The 13,160-nt window shown below is 42.1% G+C and overlaps 1 protein-coding gene and 1 long non-coding RNA gene across 14 annotated transcripts in view; both read left to right on the top strand.

The window, feature by feature from the left end:
* The window catches only part of BPTF (bromodomain PHD finger transcription factor), a 150,446-nt gene that overhangs the window by 128,831 nt on the left and 8,455 nt on the right, over positions 1–13,160 (top strand). For 9 of the 13 annotated variants that reach the window (XM_026456754.2, XM_026456753.2, XM_026456761.2 and 6 more), the window contains 4 exons: positions 493–666; positions 1,366–1,558; positions 3,366–3,450; positions 12,781–12,967. In XM_026456754.2, the coding sequence (XP_026312539.1) occupies positions 493–666; positions 1,366–1,558; positions 3,366–3,450; positions 12,781–12,967 (639 nt within the window). The remainder of the gene's footprint in view (positions 1–492; positions 667–1,365; positions 1,559–3,365; positions 3,451–12,780; positions 12,968–13,160) is intronic. The other 4 variants (XM_026456756.2, XM_026456762.2, XM_023211986.2 and 1 more) reach the window with 1 other exon arrangement.
* Positions 3,457–5,045, top strand: LOC116418484. The gene is made up of 2 exons (XR_004228530.1): positions 3,457–3,682; positions 4,598–5,045. It is a non-coding gene; the product is annotated as an uncharacterized LOC116418484 (long non-coding RNA).

A 13,160-nucleotide genomic window follows, 5' to 3' on the forward strand; every position in this document is an offset into this window, starting at 1 on the left:
AACTTCTACTTGGTGTTTGCGCTTTGCTTTGTTCTCAAATTTAAATTGCGAGATACATTTTCAAACCTATCTAAGAAATAGCCCTGATATTGAAATGGCTTCTGTGGAATAGGTTTGACAGATGTAAGTCTTTGATTCTTTGGCTTTGGTTTTTGTGCCTGTTATAGTTTTACACACATTCATTCAGAGGAAGACATTACCATCAATGTGTTGTTTCTTTTTTCAAATTCCAGTATGTTTTTAAAGACCCATATTTCACTAAGCAGTGTACTTGTTGAAACTGATGTGAGTGACTTTATGTGTCCACACGTGATAGAGCATCAGATACTGGAGTTTGCCAGGGGTAGAATGGTTGGATTCAGGAATGTTTAGCTGACTCATTGCAGGAAGTTATCCTATAAAAAAGTGAAGCAAGGCAGGGAAGACAGATTTAAGTACCATTGCAGCTCAAAATGACAATTACATTGTCATTTTCATTGTGAATACTTTTAGGTTCTATATTGGCTGTGATCTTTGTACTAACTGGTATCATGGAGAATGTGTTGGCATCACAGAAAAGGAGGCTAAGAAAATGGATGTGTACATCTGTAATGATTGTAAACGGGCACAAGAGGGCAGCAGTGAGGAATTGTACTGTATCTGCAGAACACCTTATGATGAGTCACAGTGAGTTCTGATAAGAGCATCATATTTAATAATTTAGGAAGCCAAATTGCTCTGACTGGTTACTTTTTTATTTTAAAATAAAAAGCAGATTTTTTTTCTACATTTATTATACACTTACATTACAAATTCCTTTTCATTTTTCTCTTTTTCCCTACCCTTCAAATTTTACCTTGCTTCATAGTGAATGTTTGAGACACATTGGGGAAAATGTGGTTTAATGGTAGATTTGATTCTTCAATATGTAACATAGAAATTAATGAGATTAAAATAGCCTGACTTGTTTGGACTTTATCAGTGTTTGAAATGGTGCTTTATTGTAGGTTAGAAAAACACTAATATGGGTACAAGCTCTGAGACTCTGTTATTAGCTTATAGGATTTTGAACTCCCATATGGTACAGTACTAGTTGAAAGATTTTTGGCTTTGTTTTCAGCTTTAAAATCAATTAAATGTTCCATATTTATCTTTAAATTTGTTCTCTAATATTACACAGTGTTCTTATAAATTTTTTTACTGCTTGTTCTTAACATCAAAAAATACTAAATTAATGTACTGGAATGCCAATCTTGAACGTATTAAAACCATAATACTCAAACTATTTTGTATCCCAGGGTTTAGCAAATTTTCAGGTGCATGCTTTATTATAAGTAACATCATCCCATCTGTTTTGAACTCACATTTCCATTTCGGATCTTACAGATTTTATATTGGCTGTGATCGGTGTCAGAATTGGTACCATGGGCGCTGCGTTGGCATCTTGCAAAGTGAGGCAGAGCTCATTGATGAGTATGTCTGTCCACAGTGCCAGTCAACAGAGGATGCCATGACAGTGCTCACGCCACTAACAGAGAAGGATTATGAGGGTTTGAAGAGGGTGCTCCGTTCCTTACAGGTGAGACCCCTCTGTGTGCAGCATTTGAAAATGAAATCAGCCAGCATAATTTTGGAAAGATTTCTAGGATTTCAAGTTTCCAGTCTTAGAGTGATTATTTACTGACTCCCAGCTAGTCTAGTGAAGTGCCTGACAAACTTCAGTCCTTCATGTGCCAGTGTCATGAGCTTTACCATATCCCTACACCACCTCAGCTTATCTCACACTCACAAGAATGTTGACATGACTCACTTCTTTATACATTTTATTTTTAAAGAAACTTCCTCTCACCCCCATGGATTGAGAAGCAGTATGATTACATTATAGTTATTCTTGGCCAGGCGCAGTGGATCACACCTGTAATCCCAGCACTTTGGGAGGCCGAGGCGGGTGGATCACAAGGTCAGGAGATCAAGACCATCCAGGGTAACACGGTGAAACCCCGTCTCTACTAAAAATACAAAATGTTAGCCAGGCATGGTGGCAGGCACCTGTAGTCCCAGCTACTCAGGAAGCTGAGGCAGGAGAATGGTGTGAACCCGGGAGGTAGAGCTTGCAGTGAGCGGAGATGGCACCACCACACTCCAACCTGGGTGAGAGTGTGAGACTCCATCTCAAAAAAAAAAAAAAAAAAAAAATTATAGTTATTCTTTTCCTTATGAAAAACAGAAAGGGGGCTGGGCACGGTGGCGCACTCCCTAATCCCAGCACTTTGGGAGGCTGAGGTGGGCGGATCACAAGGTCAGGAGTTCGAGACCAGGCTGGCCAAAAGGATGAAACCCCATCTCTTTAGTAAAAATACAAAAAATAGCTGGGTGCGTTGGCGCATGCCTGTAATCCCAGCTACTAGGGAGACTGAGGCAGGAGAATTGCTTGAACCCGGGAGGTGGAGGTTGCAGTGAGCTAAGATCGAGCCACGGCACTCTAGCCCAGGTGACAGTGCGAGACTCCGTCTCAAAAAAAGAAAGAAAAACAGGATGGGGATGGTTTGCAGGATTAGCAAGTGATACAGATGTACTGAAGACATAGAAAGTCAGTGTGGCTGCTCACACCTATAATACCAGCACTTTGGGAGGCCAAGGCAGGAGGATCACTTGAGTTGATGAGTTAGAGACCAACCTGGGCAACAAAGTGAGACCCCATCTCTACAAAGCATTAAAAAAAAAATTAGCTGGACATGTTGGCACGCACCTATAATCCCAGCTACTCAAGAGGCTGAGGTGAGAGGATCACTTGAGCACCGGAGGCTACAGTGAGCTATGGTCACACCACTCCACTCCAGCCTGGATGACAGAGCGAGACCCCATCTCAAAAAAATGGGGGGAAATAAAAGGATATAGTGCACTGGATTGAAACTTTCTCCTATTGTTATCATAATCACAAGAATTGAAGTAACTAAAAAGAGAATCATAGTCTCAATTTGTGGTTGAATGTTATTTAAGGACACATCTCTGCCACCTCATCATTAACCAGCTGTGGTAATGACTCCACACTTTGAACCCATTCCACCTGTTTGGAGAAGCGATTGCAATGCCAGCATCCTCAGTGACAGCTCATCATGTAGGGCTCAGAATACTAATTTTGTGACTTCTAAGCTTGTGCTCCACCCCCCCACACAAGGTCTTCTGACCAGTCTTTGAGTACCATTATTGTAGAGGAAACTCATCTTAGGTAACTTATTACTAGAGCAGAAATCACCTAATATAAAGTATTTCATGTATCACATTTAAGACTGACTTTTGGGTTCATTGATGTAGTAACTCAGGTGAGAAACTTAAATGGAATTAGTGTTTTCACTGACAATAATGATGCTACTTTTTCATTATAGGCCCATAAGATGGCCTGGCCTTTCCTTGAACCAGTAGATCCTAATGATGCACCAGATTATTATGGTGTTATTAAGGAACCTATGGGTAAGTACATGAGTTGAATATGAAGTTCTTCAGAAGTCTCAGTGGAAGTTTTATTCATAAAATTAATATCTTAGAATATTTTTAGCAAGGCTGGTAGGGGATAAATTGGTATGGTCACTTTGGAGGGTAAATTGGTAGTATCTATTAAAGTTTAGTTGTGCATACTCTTTTTTTTTTGAGACGAAGTCTCGCTCTGTTGCCCAGGCTGGAGTGCAGTGACACAATCTCCCAGGTTCATGCCATTCTCCTGCCTCAGCTTCCCGAGTAGCTGGGACTACAGGTGCCTGCCACCATATCCGGCTAATTTTTTGTATTGTTAGTAGAGATGGGGTTTCACTGTGTTAGCCAGGATGGTCTCGATCTCCTGACCTTGTGATCCACCCGCCTCGGCCTCCCAAAGTGCTGGGATTATAGGCATGAGCCGCCGCGCCCGGTCTTTTTTTTTTTTTTTTTTTGAGACAGAGTCTTGCTCTGTCGCCACGCTGGAGTGCACTGGTGTGATCTCACCTCACTACAACCTCCGCCTCCCAGGTTTAGGCAATTCTCCTGCATCAGCATCCCGAGTAGCTGGGACTACAGGCACGCACCACCACACCCGGCTAAATTTTTTATTTTTTATAAAGACAGGGTTTCATGTTGGCCAGGATGGTCTCTATCTCCTGACCTCGTGATCCGCCCCCCTCAGCCTCCTAAAGTGCTGGGATTACAAGCGTGAGCCACCACGCCCAGCCAATTGTGCATACTCTTGAACCCAGCAGTTTCATTTCTTAGGATTTGCAGGCACACAAGTATGTTCATTGTGGCAGTGTTTATAATTACAAAAACATTGGAAATTGGGGGGTGGCTCACGCTGGAATCCCAGCACTCCGGGAGGGAGAGGTTGCAGTGAGCTGAGATCACACCACTGCATTCCAGGCTGGACCACAGAGCGAGACTCCGTCCAAAAAAAAAAAAAAAAGGCCTGGGCGCAGTGGCTCACGCCTGTAATCCCAGCACTTTGGGTCGCCGAGGGGGCAGATCATGAGGTCAGGAGATCCAGACCATCCCAGCTAACACGGTGAAACCCCATCTCTACTAAAAATACAAAAAATTAGCCGGGTGTGGTGGCGGGCGCCAGTAGTCCCAGCTACTCGGGAGGCTGAGGCAGGAGAATGGCGTGAACCCAGGAGGGCAGAGCTTGCAGTGAGCAGAGATCGTGCCACTGCACTCCAGCCTGGACGACAGAGCGAGACTCCATCTCAGAAAAAAAAAACAAAAAAAAGATTGGAAATGAAATAAGTAGCCATCAATAGCGTAGCTATATCAAATGTTGTCTGACTGGAGTATTATGCAGCTTTATAAAAGAATGAGTGAAATTAGTGATTGAGTTGTGGTCTATTTGATCCTCTCATCCTTCTCCATTCAGTTCTGCTTCATCTTTTTCTGAAGGAGAGCAAATTTGATGAACTAGAGAGAATATACTCCTCATTTCCCAGAAAAAAATGGTAATAGCAGCCACAAGTAATTGTATCAACACTAATGGCTACAAATGATTGTATTAAAAAATAATTTATCTGCAAAAGAAATTAGAAAAATTAAAACGTAGTTAAAAGCTTCCAAAGGATCACTTACCGCTAATGAAAGAATTATGTTCCAAAAGCCAGCTAAGCATTTTTTTAAATGAGAAGAGTTTGTGTTTCATGGCAGCTTCAAAGAGGGGGAAACATGAAGAGGAAATAAATGAAGACTGTCTCTGAAAAACAAACATAAACAAGTAGTTATTACCTCTGTTCTCCCGATGTTGAAAATGGAAGGAGTTAATCATTGTACATATTTCAAATTTGGGTAGTCGCCATTCAGAAGGTACCCGGGAGACTGAGACAGGAGAATGGCGTGAACCTGGGAGGCAGAGCTTGCAGTTAGCTGAGATTGTGCCACTGCACTCCAGCCTGGGTGACAGAGCAAGACTCCGTCTCAAAAAAAAAAAAAAAGTAAAGAAAAAGAATTTAGAAAATAAATACTGTACACAGTTAGCCCGGCATAGTTGCACAGCTCGGGAGGCTGAGGCAGGAGAATCGCTTGAACCTGGGAGGCAGAGGTTGCACTGAGCCAAGATTGTGCCACTGCACTCCAGCCTGGACAACAGGAGCAAAACTCCGTCTCAAAAAAATAAAAAATAAACAAAATAAATAAAGAAGATAAGCTGGTCACAGTGGCTCATGCCTATAATCCCAGCACTTTGAGAGACCAAGACAAGCGGATGGCTTGAGCCCAGGATTTCAAGACCAGCCTGGACAACATGGCAAAACCCTGTCTCTCCAAAAAAATTTTTTTTAAGTCAGCCGGGGCTAGGCACAGTGGCTCATGCCTATAATCCCAGCACTTTGGGAGGCTGAGACGGGCAGATTGCTTGAGATCAGGAGTTCAAGACCAGCCTGGCCAACATGGTGAAACCTCATCTCTACTACAAAAAAAAAATACAAAAATTAGCTGGGCATGGTGGCAGGTGCTTGGACATTATATGGTTCCAAGTTAATTAGGTATCCCTTAAAGTCCTAGGAGAACACATAGGTGAGTATATATCATGGAGGATATTAGCCTCCCAGCTAAGGAGGCTGAGGCACAAAAATCACTTGAACCCAGGAGGCAGAGATTGCTGTGAGACAAGATCATGCCACTACACTCCAGCCTGGGCAACAGAGAAAAACTCTGTCTCAAAAAAAAAAGAGATAGTCATTACTTTTGGTGTGTTCTTGTATGCATGGGTGTTAAAATTCATATCATACAGTAAATACAAACATTTTCCTATGTAAATCTTCTTCAAAAACCCACGATTTTAATGGCTTTTTATGGTCCATTAGTTGAATATACCTTAGCTTATTTAACCAAAATTATTTTCTTGAAGAGCTGATTTTCCTGTTTGTTTTTGCTTTTTTTAATACCAAGATAAACCCCAAATGGTGGCTTACCCAGCACTTTGGCCAAGGCAGGTGGATAGCTTGAGCCCCAGAATTTAATACCAGCCTGGGCAACATAGTGAGATCCTGTCTTTACAAGAAAACATAAAATGCTTAGGGGGCTGAGGCAGGAGAATTGCTTGAACCCAGGAGGCAGAGTCCAGCCTGGCGAACAAGAGTGAAACTCCGTCTCAAATAAATAAATAGCAAAAAATGGCCTGGTGCGGTGGCTCACATCTGTAATCCCAGCACTTTGGGAGGCCGAGGCGGGTGGATCACCTGAGGTTGGGAGTTCAACACCAGCCTGACCAACATGGCGAAACCATCTCTACAAAAAAAATACAAAATTAGCCAGGCGTGGTGGCACATGCCTGTAATCCCAGCTACTTGGGAGGCTAACACAGGAGAACTGCTTGAACCCGGGAGGTGGAGGTTGCAGTGAGTTGAGATTGGGCCATTGCACTCCAGCCTGGACAGCAAGAGTGAAAGTCTGTCTCCAAAAAAAAAAATTTTAGCCAGGCCTGGTGCCTCATGCCTGTGATCCCAGCCACTCGAGAGACTGAAGCAGGAAGATCGCTTCAGCTGGGAGATAGAGGCTTTAGTGAGCCATAATCACACCACTGTATTCCAGCCTAGGCAACAAAGCGAGACCTTGTCCCACAAACATAATAATAAAATACAGATACATATCCACACTGAGTTAAACATAATCTCCTGTATCTCCTAAGTAGGTAAATAAAGATAATAATATCGATCTCCCAAAACATGTTGTTGGGAAAAGAAGTGAAAGTTACAGAGCAGTACCCAGATTTTAAGCAGTAAACATTTATTTTCTAAGAGTACCTAGATGTGTTTAGAAATGCATAGAAAATGTCTGGAACAATATAGACTAAACTGAAAATAGTAATTTTCTTTGAGGGTATAAGGGAACCAACAAAATCGGCAACTTTTATTTTCTTAAATAGAAATAAGTTTAAATGAATTATCATGTTCGGTAATGTGTTTTGTAAACTTAATACTTTTTCACATCAGCTGTTACAGACCTACATCATTTTTAATTATATGAAATTAAAATTAACACCCCCCAGCCAGGCACGGTGACGCACGCCTGTAATCCCAGCACTTTGGGAGGCCGAGGCCGGTGGATCACAAGGTCAGGAGATGGAGACCATCCTGGCTAACTCGGTGAAACCTTGTCTCTACTAAAAATACAAACAATTAGCCGGGCGTGCTGGGGGGCGCCTGTAGTCCCAGCTACTCCGGAGGCTGAGGCAGGAGAATGGCGTGAACCCAGGAGGCGGAGCTTGCAGTGAGCTGAGATCGTGCCACTGCACTCCAGCCTGGGGGACAGAGCGAGACTCCGTCTCAAAAAAAAAAAAAAAAAATTAATACCCCTCATCCCTAGTTTTGTTGTGTGTAGTTTTTGCTAGTAAAACAACATGTCACTGAACATCTTTGTTTATACATCTGCCTGTACTTGTTTTTTCTAAAAAAACAGTCTCCAGGTGAACGGGTCTAACTACATTTGAGGCTTTGCTGTTGTTGTTCTGCCCAGGCTGGAGTGCAGTGGTGCCATCACCAGCTCACTGCATCCTCATCCTCCCAGGCCCAGGTGATTCTCCCACCTCAGCCTTTTGAGTAGCGGGGATGTAGTATACATTTTTGGTTTATTTTTTGATACGGAGTCTCATTGTATCGCCCAGGCTGGAGTGCGGTGGCGCTGTCTTGGCTTACTGCAACCTCTCCCTCCCTGGTTCAAGCGATTCTCCTGCCTCAGCCTTCTGAGTATCTGGGATTACAGGCGTGCGCCACCACACCCAGCTAATTTTTGTATTTTTAGTAGAGTCAGGGTTTCACCATGTTGGCCAGGCTGATCTTGAACTCCTGACCTCAAGAGATCCACCCACCTTGTCCTCCCAAAGTGCTAGGATTACAGGCGTGACCCTCCGTACCTGGCCCTTTTTAGGCTTTTTTAAAATTTTTTTATTATTTTTTTTAATTTTTTTTTTTTGATACGGAGTCTCGCTCTGTCCCCCAGGCTGGAGTGCAGTGGCCGGATCTCAGCTCACTGCAAGCTCCGCCTCCCGGATTTGCGCCATTCTCCTGCCTCAGCCTCCCGAGTAGCTGGGACGACAGGCGCCCGCCACCTCGCCTGGCTAGTTTTTGTATTTTTTAGTAGAGACAGGGTTTCACCGTGTTAGCCAGGATGGTCTCGATCTCCTGACCTCATGATCCGCCCGTCTCGGCCTCCCAAAGTGCTGGGATTACAGGCTTGAGCCACCGCGCCTGGCCTAGGCTTTTTTTAAAACAACAACAACAGCAACAACAAAAAACAGTGTCCAGGCCAGGCAAGGGTGGCTCATCACTGTGACACCTCCACACTTCAGCCTGCGCTGCAGAGTGAGACCCTGTCACAAAAAAAAAAAAAAAAAAGAATTATTTTTAAATTACACTTCAGGGCCAGGCACGGTGGCTCATGCCTGTAATCCCAGCCCTTTGGGAGGCTGAGGCGGGCAGATCACAAGGTCAAGAGTTCAAGACCAGCTTGGCCAACATGGCAAAACCCCGTCTCTACTAAAAATATCAAAATTAGTTGGGCATGGTGGTGCATGCCTGTAATCCCAGCTACTCAGGAAGCTGAGTCAGAAGAATTGCTTAATCCCAAGAGGCGGAGGTTGCAGTGAGCCAAGAACGTGCCACTGCACTTCAGCCTGGGTAATAGATCGAGACTCCATCTCAAAAAACAGAAAAAGAAAAAAGATAAAAATTACACGTTAGCAAATTGAACCAGCTTCCACTAATTGTGTATATCTATAGCATTCTGTCTGCACTCCTGAAAAACACTGAGTATTATCACTCTTTTGAGGGGCATATTTTTTGTCTTTGAATATATTTATTTCAAAAGTAGTGTGTTTTATGGTGTACAAATGCAGATGTTACAGAGATATAAAATGTAATATTTACCACTACTCCCATATTGTCCCCTACAGGTAACTTCTGTTAATAGGCCAGTGTTATCATTTTTAATTTCTGCTACTTTGTCAAAGAAAGTGTTTTTATGTAAGAGTTTCCTATTTACATATTTTTTCTATTTTTCTCTCGAGACATTTATATTGTTATCAGTATTATTTAAAGGCTTTTATTTTATATTTTTATTTTTTGAGAAGGAGTCTCACTCTGTTGCCCAGGCTGGAGCACAGTGTCATGATTTTGAATCACTGCAACCTCCACCACCCGGGTTCAACCGATTCTTCCACCTCAGCCTCCCGAGTTGCTGGGATTACAGGCGCTCGCCACCACACCCTGCTAATTTCTGTATTTTTAGTAGAGATGGGGTTTCACCATGTTGGTTGACCAGGCTGGTCTCGAACTCTTGACCTCAGGTAATCCGCCCGCCTCTGCCTCCCAAAGTGCTGTGATTACAGACATGAGCTACCACGTCTGGCTATTTAAGGGCTATTTATATACTAAAGAGAAGTAAAAGTTTTATGATTTTTTTGGCATATGGTAGTTTTTAACATTTTTTGGAGTCATATCTATTAATCATAAATAGGCGTCATGCTTGGAGTCTTTTTCCTCCTCCATGATATATACTCACCTATGTGTTCTAGGACTTTAAGGGATACCTAATTAACTTGGAACCATTCAGTGTCCAAGCATTATTCACATATTTTATTAAAATGAAAATTCGTCAAGCAGTAGTAATCAGCACATAATATAAGTATGAACCAAGAATATCCTAGTTCGCTCTTTCCTGTACACCTTACATGAACCTACAGCATTTATGTGCCAAGTCTTGCTTGGAATCAAGCTATGTGTATTTTCACAGTTCTTCACATTTATACATTTGTTTTTTAAACTACATAAACTGGAGCTTTCAAAGAGTAGTGTGTTTGTGTGTCTGTGTGTGTACTAAAATATATATGTAACAAAATTTGCCATTTTAATCATTTTTGTATATATAGCTCAGTTACTACATTTACAGTGTTTTGTCTCCTAGTTCTTTTTATGGTTTTAATTTTTGCCCTTGGATTTTAATAAACCCAGAATTATCTGGCATATAATGAGATAGAATTTTTTTTTTCCAGATATATAGGCAGTTGCCTCAAACCCTTTTTTTGTTTTTGCTTTTGTTTTTTGAGACGTCGTCTCGCTCTGTCGCCCAGGCAGTGGTGCGATCTTGGCTCCCTGCAGCCTCCACTTCCTGGGTTCAAGGGATTCTCCCCTCAGCCTCCCTAGTAGCTGGGATTAAAGGCATGCACCACCATGCCCAGCTTATTTTTGTATTTTCAGTAGAGACGGGGTTTCTCTGTGTTGGCCAGGGTGGTCTCAGAACTCCTGACCTCAGGTGATACGCCCGCCTTGGCCTCCAAAGTGCTGGGATTACAGACGTGAGCCACCCCGGCTGCAACCTCATTTATGAATGAACTCCTCTCCCTACTGACTTGAAGGGACATCCTTAACATACGTGAAATTCTTACACTAGATACAGTTAAATCTGTTCCTGGTTTGAACTTGTCTCCGTTAGTGTTTGTGGTGTTCTGCATGCTGCCACACTTTGCGTTATCACAGCTTTAGAATAGTTTTTAATGTCTGACAGATAAGATTCTCTCTCATTACTTTTACTTTTCAGCTGTTTCTTAGGTATTCTAGTACTTTTACTTATTGGATGAACTTTCAAGTCACTTTCAAATTCAAGAATATTCACTAAGCTTTAGTTTGGAATGTGTTGTCTGTGCACCCTAGATTGATTGGAGATTATTGGCCTTTCACTGTCTCAGATATTTATGTCAAATTGTATACAGAATTTTATTTCAAGCACAACGTTCTCCTAGGATCAATGTTGTTTCAGGTAGATTTATTTCAGTCAGTACATTCCAAAGCAGTTGCCTGCTCTACAGCAAAAAAAAAACAAATTTGTTTTCCTGTGCGCTGTCACTACAATCAACATGGGAGAATTCTGTTTGCTGACCTCTGGTCGCCAAGAAGTGGGTGGGGATTTCTCCCCATGAACAACCAATCCAGTCGTCTGCTTCAGACCCTAACTGGGTGTCTTCTAATTCAATTCAATTCTGACACTATGTACCTGAAGATAGGGTCAGATTCCACAGGCTGGGGACTCAGTCCCCAAGATTACCCCCTCTTCAGATGCTAATTGCCATCCCCAGGTTGTTTTTCCTGCATGTCTGACTGGCTATAAATCAGGGTTCCCACAAGCCTCTCCTGATTCAGTAATTTGCAGGAGCAGCCCACAGAACTCAGGGAAACACCTACTTAGGCTTACCGGTTTATTAAGGACACTGCAAAGGATTCCGACGAACACCAAGTGGAGAAGATGCACAGGGCAACGCTGTGGGGAGGGGCGTGGAGTCTCCATGCCCTCTCTGAGCACACCACCTGCCAGTCACCTCCACACGTTCAGCTGTATCAGGAAGCTCTCTGAACCCAGTCCTTTTGGGTTTTTAGGGAAGCTTCATTACGTAGGCATGAGTGATTACACCCTTGGCCATTGGTGATCAGTTTAACCTTTATCCCCTCTTCCCTTCCGGAGGTTGGGGGATGGGACTGAAAGTCCCAACCCTCTAATCCTGACTAGGTCTTTCCGGTGACCATCCCCCATTCCGAAGCTATCTAGGGAATTCCAGCCACCAGTCATTAACATATAAAAGAAACTGTTATCACTCTGGAGATTCCAACCGTGTTAGGAGCTAAGTGTCAGGAAATTGGGACAAAGACCAAATATATATTTCACAATATTACACACATCTGTCACCATAATGATTTTCTCCTTTCTACATACTGCCTGTACTATTACATACTAATATTCGTATCAGCTGATATTTTTCCCTTACATTTAAGTGGACACTTATCATAGCAGTCATGAATGGTAAGACCGTATCACTTTGTCACAAATATAAGGTGACAATAAAAATGAATAAAGAAAGCAGTATGATGTTATTAAAGTACAATGCAAGGATCATAAAGCCACTAGTATAGAGATTTTGTTCTTAATTCTGGATTCCCACCTTTTCTTTGTACATATACTAAATTGTTTGCATGTAAAAATGTATTATACTTAGATATGTATAGATCATGTTGGTGTGTTTCCTTGATCTCAAACCATTTGAATGAAGGACTATTCTATGCAGTTAACTGAAAGTAAAAGAACCTTCTTATCAGCAGCCAGGATTTATATTTTAGAACCTCAGTCGGAAACAAAATTGGAAAAGTACTCTTTTGTTCTTCATGAATTGCAAAATAACCTCCAGGGTGAACCAGCCTGGTTCCAGGACTGCTTGCAAAGTAAACATACATATTTGTTAGAACTTCAGAGAATATTCACATTGGAAAATCCTTAAGGCTCTGAAAATGTTTTACATTTTGTGTTTTTAAGACCTTGCCACCATGGAAGAAAGAGTACAAAGACGATATTATGAAAAGCTGACAGAATTTGTGGCAGATATGACCAAAATTTTTGATAACTGTCGTTACTACAATCCAAGTGACTCCCCGTTTTACCAGTGTGCAGAAGTTCTTGAATCATTCTTTGTACAGAAATTGAAAGGATTCAAAGCTAGCAGGTGAGCAAATGGGTTCAGTGTTCTGAATTAATTCAGCTCTTCACTCTCTTTATACTACTCTGTCTCAAGATTCAACCAGTGCAGTTTATGGTAAATTTAACTTTAAATATCTGGCAGGGAGAAGTGGACAGACAAAATATTGGGAAATTGCTGGGATTGTCGTTGATCTGCTTAAAGTCTTTTTTTAAAATTC

Source organism: Piliocolobus tephrosceles, chromosome 16 (assembly GCF_002776525.5).
Source record: "Piliocolobus tephrosceles isolate RC106 chromosome 16, ASM277652v3, whole genome shotgun sequence".
Taxonomy (NCBI): domain Eukaryota; kingdom Metazoa; phylum Chordata; class Mammalia; order Primates; family Cercopithecidae; genus Piliocolobus; species Piliocolobus tephrosceles.